Genomic DNA, 9002 nt, shown 5'->3' with positions numbered 1-9002 from the left:
CTCAATGCTCTTCAACTCTGTACTTGGTTTTGTAAATATTTTGATATGAGCGTCACTGATGAGTCTTATGTAGACGAAACGCACGTCTGGCGTACTAAATTATAATCCTGGACTATTATAGTCAGCTCAGCATATTGTTTCTGTATATGATAAAATTCAGATTTCGGATTTATTATCATTCAAATCTGTAGCTTTGACTTTTGTGTCTATAATCTACAAAGCAACGCGCGTTTTCGTTTATTTTTCTTTCTCTCAGGTACATGGTATGTATATATGTTCATGACCATACGAGTATTTGGACCGTACGCGTATGGTCCGGACTGTATACGTATACTCGTACGGTCAACCATACGCGTACGGTCGGACCGTATGAGTATATTCGTACGGTCCATCTGACGATAGATATAGGAAGATGTGGTGTGAGTGCCAATGAGACAACTCTCCATCCATACATGTGTTGGTATCATATGGGTTAAATTTAAAAAAGAATTACCAAAAATTTGTACTTTTAGTTCTACAAGATGTTATTTTTACATGCATTAGATGGATAAAGTAAATAAGCATACAGTTGAAATCAAATGTTTGTTTAATTCTATATCTGAATCCTATGGTTGTACTTTCGCTCAAGTTGACACTTACTACCACAAGGAATGCTATTTTTTTTTATTTTACATTTACATGCTTGCAGTTCATGCATGTTCCTTTGTATATGCATTCTTTTTTCAAGTTCCCAAATATTCTAAAACAATTGTCCTCCTACGTTTTGTTTACATCCGTTAACTTCAATTTCAATGAGCATACTAGCCATTAATTAATGTATTACTGATATGCTAATTACAAGAGATTAACAGATTAAACTAGCGTGACCTTTTTAAAAAGTTAAAATATTAGTTTACATTTCAATATCAATTATTAATTTGAGATATAAGATTTGTTAATCTGTAATTTACATTTAAATCAAATAAACTTGACCAATTTCTTAATATTAGCCAGACTGTACGCGTATTTTGAAAAAGTACGCATACGGTCCAAATACCCATACGGTCTGGAACATATATACTATTAGAGATAAATGTTGGGATGTTGTCGGATATGAAACTTTTTTAGTGGTAAAAACCTTCATAATGTTTCCAAATAGTCGAATTCTCGAAAAATCAAATCGAAATGACAGTAATTTGGTTGCAAAAACATATATATGAGCATTTTGATTGCAATGAAAACAATATGTTGATATACAATAATGTTAATATTTATTTCAAGCAAAACTTGTATAATGAAAAAAAAAATAAAAACAAAATGATTGCTTCAAAGTGTTCTACAAAAATGCAACAGTAGTATACCGATGTTCAAAGTTCATAAATCGATTGAGGAAAAAACCAAAACCGAGTTACAAACTAAAACTGAGGAAAACGCATCAAATATAAGAGGAAAACTACGACACAACAGAAACACAACATTAAAATGTAACACATACAGAAACGATCTATAATATAATAATGATTTTTTTTCTGACTTGGTACAGGACATTTTAAGAAAAAAATGGTTGGTTGAACCTGCTTTTGTGGAATGCCAAACCTCCCGCTTTAATGTCAATGTAAAATATAACATTAAAGTGACAACATTATATAACAGGATTACAATGCTAATAAATGGGAGAAAATATAGGACAGAGAAACACACTAATAATAGTTAACAAAAGGTATTAGGTTTAAAATTTAATACGCCAGACGTGCGTTTCCTGCACACAAGACTAACCAGTGACGTTCAGTTGAAAAAAGTTCGAATCTTATACAAATACAAAGTAGAAGAACACTGAAGACTAAAAGTTCCAAAAAGTGGTGACCAATACGGCTAAGGTTCTTCGCATGGGATAAAAATATCCTTATTATTTGGAATAATTCATACTTTTGAAAACAGTAAATTTTATAAAATGACTATATAATAGATACACATGATAAAACCGAAGTGGTGACAAATTACATACAAAAAACGGAAACATTACATGACACAACATAAACCAGCACAACAAGTTAGCCAAAGTCATCAAACCACTTCTAATTTCTAAAGTGATTTCCCAAAAAGAAGATAAAAAGAGGATATTATAAATTATTAATATCAAATTGTGGTAGTAATTAGATAATCAATTATTTTATCTAGCTATGTCGATGTTCTTCTGAATCAAACTGTAAACCAAATATATCGTATAAATTTCGTAGATCCAAACTAAAATCTAATAAATGGACTGCATGATTAATTACATTTAGCATAACACATGAATACAACAGAAAAAAAAAATAAGATTTACAACTACAAACGTTAAGTCATTTGACAAAATCCGGAGAGAATAACAAATATATTATCAATATTAAATACATGCATTTGGGATGGAAAAGTACCGTAAAAAAGCAGAAATCTTAAATCGTTATTTTCAGCTGAAGTTGCTTACATTTTTCAACCACAAAAAATCTAAGAGGACAACAATTTCTGTGTAACAGAAACAACAGGAGATGGGATTATTAAATAATATAAAAAAAAAGATGTGGTATGATTGCCAATGAGACAACTCTCCACAAGAGACCAAAATAACCTCGAAATTAACACCTATTAGTATCTTTCCCTAAAAAAACGAGAGGGACAAACAGGTTAAAACGTATACCAAGTCAATTTTAATAAAAGAATTAAGGGAACTTAAAAACAAAAGAATGCCATTTTATCTGTATTTAAAACTTGAATTTAATCTAAATATCGAAAACAGGTTTTTATAGCTTTTAAATTTCAAGCAATACAATGAATTTTACAATGTCAGTCTTACTTACCTAAAGTCTTCAAAGCAACAATACTTAAGAGGAACACTCCTTGACCAAATGCCATCTTCTACTCATTAAGACAATTTATTGAAGAACTATGAAGGTAGTTATTTTCTCTTCTGATACAAATATCAACAACTTGAAGATGTATAACTTATTTATTAAAAAAAGTCGATATTGTAATATATGACTGTGAATAATTCCATACCGGCGTTTTAATTGAAAAATTAATGCCATGGATTGTCTATCATTTTTTCCAATGAAATGATCAGAGATTGTCAGAAAGGGAACTCATATTCTATAAATATGTTCAATACGAAAACACATCTTAATGATTATTTACGTATAACCAATTTTATTTGCTAATTGAAAATTAAGCGGAATAAAATAATTTAAGACAGCAGAGAAGATAATTCTGTTTTAATTGGTTTATTAACATAGATGTATTACATCTATGTTATTACTAACCGACTTAAATAAAAGAGTGAGCTATTAATACTCTAAATGTATGATGTCTCTAGTCTGGTCAAAGGGTCAGAGTGTCCTACTTAATTAAACTATAAATTGTAGAAATTAGATAACATGTTTCCACGTGCAGAGAAATTTCACTTATGACCAATGCATGATTGGATTTCATCTTTCTTATTGGTCAATGATCTTGCGGGTCAGCACGAGTTCACGTGTAAGTGCATTATGGTCACTTCCTTTTATCATCAGCATTTGATGTGTTAACTTGTGATTCTTATCAAACAATTTGTTCAAAATTCCCACCCTCATGCCTCCCTTAATGTTATCTTTTGAAGTAGATATGTATATATGTTTATTTATGGGGCAGATTTTTCTCCCCACCTTTGCTATTCTTTGTCATTTATTCAATTGATATGATATTAGTTGATGTAATTTCGTATTAATTATGTATTATTATTTCATATTAAATATGAACTTTCATGTCAAATGTTTTATTTGCAAAATGTATTTTTTGCATTTTATGATTTTGAATAAATGACTTTTTTTCGTCAGTTTATTTTTTATATCATATAGCAAATCAAGCTCAGACTCTGGCATGTGTATAAGTAGTCAACCTCATACGTATAGACCACTTTTTCCCGCGTTTTTTTTTTTTCTTTTCTTTTTAGATTACGTAATAATGCATATTACTATTATTGTGTAATAATACATATTGCTAATTACTTATTGTGTAATAATGCATTGCATTAATTGCGTAATATTGATAATTGACTTATTGCATAATAATTCATATTATAAGTTTTATGTAATACTATGTTTTTTAATAGGATTTATTTGTAATATATGTGCATTCTGTAGCTAATAAAGAAATGATAATGAGATGTACGTAATAGTGTTATGTAATAAAGTATGATTTGCAACTGTAGCGGCAAAAAAAAAAAGCAAATCAGTGTTGCAAACGCTAACTATCAAAAATGGTGCAACATGTACATATGTTTTATATGAGTAATTAACCTGATTATTACATTCACTCGACCTTTGGGTCTGTTTACCGTAAGATAATTATTATCAATTTGATATTGATGGATATGAATAAAAAATTGTCATTAAATAATCAGGCAACAATAAGTTGGATGCTTTGTGTTATTTTGTTGTACTGTTTTTCTTCCTTTTTTACCGTTTCTGTATAGTTTTCATTTTTGGCTTATTTATAAAACACAAGCAAATATATATATTTTTATTATATTAAAACGAACATTCTACAGTCATCACATTCCATAAGGAACTGTTGTGTAGTTGTCCTTGAGCACTCTTTTATCAAAAACTATTCTATAGTCCTTTTCCTCCACACATGAGATGATATCAATGGATTTGACGTTTCTACGAATTTTGTACTCGTCTGTAACTGTTACCGATTTCATTCTACCTTTTACCATCTCTTTTACTATTTCAAAGTTCAGTTCTAGTGAATTTTTATAGTTCAATGTGATGCCACGTATTTTACAGCATGTTTGGTTTCCAGCTTTATCAGGTTTTATTAATTTAAACGCATAGTTCTTAGGCCCACCACTTACAAAAACTTCAATGTTATTGTTTGGTAGCTCATCAGTCAAATCACCCAAATAATCTCCAGTCATTGGTCGCCAATCGCCTGGTTTTGAAGAAAATATTATTGAATCAGTGTCACAATACAGTGATCGGTCACCAAGGTTTTCAAGGTATTTGTACAACTGTAGTCGAGCTTGAGCCGTAGTGTATGCAGCAATTACTACATTCGTTTTTCCAGATTCTTCAACAAATTTTTCGTTATTTATCCATTGAAGACGAACCATCTCTTCTGATACAAAGCTAACATCTTTTACTTCCTGTCCATCGCTCGTCAGTATGTCAAAATAAGTTGCTGCATCTTTAACATATGTCGTCTTAGGCAGGTTCAAACGTTGTCCAAATTTACCCCAGAAGCTTGAAAAAGAAAAGAATTAAAATACAAATTTAATATTTAAAAAATATGTTATCAAATATTCATTAAAATGTTTTTACATTTGAAACATGGTTATCTGTATTTATTTTTAGTTTTGATGTATATCTGACTTCTAATTTACAAATTCGTAAGAAGATAAAAAAAAAATAACTTACCTATTTAATATCAATTTGGCAAGTTGTCGTAAACCTGGATTCTCTTTAATGTTTTTCTCTTCCAGCCAGATTCCCTCTTTTTCGAAATAGTTCTTTATATATGTGTGTTTATCTTGGTCTGTCAAACACCACTCGGGCCAACCACTTGCCTCTTGTTTAATCTTCAAAAATGTATTTACGTATTCTGTGAAGATTCCACCTTCTTTGGTATCAGGATTGTATTGTGATACTTCGTCAAAATGCCACACTTCATAAAGTTCTGTTATTAAATATCCTTTTGATACAGCTTTTTTTATTTCGTCAGTTACCCAAGTTCCGACTATTGCTCTTTCCTCATCAGTATGCTTACATTCGTCAGTAAAGTTGTTTTTCATACATGTATGACACAACCCAAACAAAAGTTTTCCATTGCATTTTAATGGCAACACTGGTAGGAACAATCCTCTGGGTGGAACAATTTTACATTTGATTAGCCCCTCATATCTATTGATGTCCTCAAAATTTTCGGTGATTATTTTGGGGTGACCCAAAGGAATTTTCCCCGTTTTATTAATAAACGGGTATAATGATGTTACATCATAATTATCAATTTTATCTCCTTTGGCCTCTCTGTAGGTTGTAAATGCCTCAGTTCGACCTCCATAAAAGGCGTCCCGAGGTTCCAATGGATCTTTAAGGCACAGATTTTCAAAAAAATTCCTCATCTGTACATTACTCTTTAATTCATTGTCAAACTGGCATTCCCAAATCGATATATACTTGTAACCATCTTTTTCAAGAAATGACCTCTTGTCCATTGTTCGCTGGAAAAGATCAGCCATGGTATAACCAGTTACCGGATTTATGGTAGATCTTCCAAATCATTTGTCGCAACCATGCCAGAAACAACCATGAAATTCGTATACTTCTCGTTCACCTGCTTCTGTTTCCCTATACCCATCTACTAAAAACGAACCAATTTGTTTCTCGCTTCCGTTTCCTGCATGCATAATGTCGATAGTGTCTTTTTCTGACAGATATTTTAACCATTTCAAAGCTTTGATGGACTGTTTATGTTCACATCTGTATCCATTAGCTGGTATGATACCGATACTTTGATGCTCCAAGAAATTTCTTCTAAAAACCAGGTTACACGCTGATGCTATCGTGATGCAGCTTTCGAAAGGGTCAATTCCATCTAAATCGCCTTTCGTTGTTATATCCATAAACATTTTTCTGAACTCTAAACAACCTTTTCGTAAAATATCGACATCAGATCTACAATATTTCAACAGCTCTTCCTGGAGGTTAAAATGATCGTACTTGTGCTCTCCATACCACTGCATAAACGTGGATCTTTTGTCCCTTGTCATTCCATCTGGATTGTAGAACTTCAAATCAGGAAGATTTGGTAAATCTGTGTGCTGATTTTCTTGAGTATTGAACAAGTGTGGGAAGTAACCTTTAACCATTTCCTTTAAACCAAATGTTTTAGGAAATTTATCTAATGCCATTGGTAGAAAATTAATCGAATGAATAAATCTAATATTGCACTGGGGAACGTCGATTGACATAAACTTGGACCCTGTAACAATTACCTCTGGCAATATAGCATTTTTGTAAAGATATTGCAAGATAGGATAACTATCATAACCTTTAAAGTTGTGACACAGTACTTTTGATCCGGCATTTTTTTCCGTAAACAACCAGCGGCAAAAGTCGTCTCTTGATGATTCTCCACTAAATATATGTTCATGTTTTCCACATGAATCGCAATAACTGGTCTTGTCAACCTTTGTGTCTTTGCACAATTCGCATATCTTGTGAGCAATACATAGATTTGGTATGTGCTGTCTAGTTCCACACCAAGACTGCTTGCAATGTTTACATTTACGCCCTTCGATGTTTTTTTCGAACCCCATGTCGCACTGTAAGACTTTGTTTTGTGTACATTCAAAGTCAAAAAATATAAAAGTTTTTGTGTATTTCTTCTTTAGTTGTTTAGCATTTTCCCCAGGTTTGACGTCATGCTTCAACGTATCTATATTGTCAGGACATGCTGGTAACATGTAACATTTGTGTTCTTCCGGGACATAATCTTTACATGTCTTGCAATAATGTTCACCGCATTTATGGGCTGTTTTATGTAGCTTTGTATATACAGACTGATTACACTTTCTACATCTGAAGTTAGTGTAACAGGTTGACTTCCCTGTTGAAGTTTCCTGCTTGTGCATTTCATAACATTTAGCACTTTTAAAGTATCTGTTACAATCATTACAGTAGATCCAATTTTCATCACCAGACTCGTGGGTTTTGTAACATTGGTGACAGACATTGTTACAGGAGTGATCTACTTTATGATAGTACCCCTTGTTACATTTTGTGCAAAAATAATTCCGACTGAGAAAAGCAGGCATTGCTGTTATAACGTCATAATGATGATCGTGGAGGTACAGGTAAATTTTCTTTTCTGCAGTTGGTCCTTCGTATATAATGGCATTGAAATGCTCTTTAGAGACTACATGTATTTGGTAGCCATCTAATATTCTTTGGAAAGACTTGATCTCCTCTATCCCACATCTGCGAAATGGAACACCAGCTTTATTGTGCAACTTTCTGGCTAGTTCCTCTTGTATATTTCTGCCCTGTCGGATTGAATTCCATTTTTCATGGCCATCTAATCTGGCTTTGGCTGTCATTATCGCTCTGGCACAACATAGATTATCTTTGTTTTGAATTTGGAGGAAACATCTTTTTTCATTTAATGTCTTTTCCAAGTCTACATATTTACAACGCTTTCCAATACCACCAGATGGGAGACTTACATGAATCAGTTCAATTTCAAGTGTTTCGTCAAGAACAAATTGTTCGTATGATTGAAGAACCCTTTCTATTTCTGAGAGTAGGCGTTCGGTATGCAGTTGAGATAATTTCATAAACGGCAAAGAGATTGGAAAGTCCAGTTCTGGACATTGAACTGACAGTCGAACGAGATCAGATTGATCCATAAACTCTGTTATGTTCCTTATAATGGAGTTGAAAAGCACTTTTAAACTCTTTAAAATATTAGGAATCCCTCTGATATCTAAATCCTTAAAGGTAACTTTGTACCGTGTTGACGTTGTGTTAAATTTTGGCATTCTATGCTCCCCTATGACCATAATGGTATACATATCTTCAGGATTGTCGAAGGTTGTTAATTTTCTTATCACGGGGGGTCCATAATTTTCTTGTCCCTTTCTCTTTTGACCTCTTCCAGTCTGACCATGATGGGTATGTATATGATGTAACTTTAGAGATTCGGGTTCAGAATAGTGTTGATAGCATATATTGTTGATTTTGTCGTGTTTCTTTTTATGAGTGTCCAAGTTATCTTTTCTGTAAAAATTCTTATGACAAACATCACAGGAAAATAAGTCTCTATGCCCAAGTATTCTTTTGTGCTCCTCTAAAAATCTCCGCTTGGAAAAGACTGCCCCACAATGCAAACATTCATACTTTTGTGACATCTTCCCTGATTGACGATCCATTCTTAAATGATGATTTCCTGTAGATTAAAGGAATATAAATGAAATGAATACACAGATCTATAAAACAAATATGTCTTGA

At 32.4% G+C, this 9002-nt stretch overlaps 1 protein-coding gene across 1 annotated transcript; it reads right to left on the bottom strand.

Annotated features, from left to right (window-relative positions):
- Positions 1 to 4520: 4520 nt before the first annotated feature.
- Positions 4521 to 5980, bottom strand: LOC143070600 (uncharacterized). Its single transcript, XM_076244838.1, has 2 exons — positions 5412 to 5980; positions 4521 to 5237 (listed from the first exon to the last, which is right to left on the bottom strand). Exons 1-2 carry the CDS (start codon positions 5783 to 5785, stop codon positions 4544 to 4546), a joined length of 1068 nt encoding a protein of 355 aa, XP_076100953.1. The 5' UTR covers positions 5786 to 5980; the 3' UTR covers positions 4521 to 4543.
- Positions 5981 to 9002: the final 3022 nt, after the last annotated feature.

This window comes from Mytilus galloprovincialis, chromosome 4 (assembly GCF_965363235.1).
Source record: "Mytilus galloprovincialis chromosome 4, xbMytGall1.hap1.1, whole genome shotgun sequence".
Taxonomy (NCBI): Eukaryota; Metazoa; Mollusca; class Bivalvia; order Mytilida; family Mytilidae; genus Mytilus; species Mytilus galloprovincialis.
The sequence above is the reverse complement of the archived record's forward strand: the minus strand, read 5'-3'. Positions and strand labels throughout refer to the sequence as shown.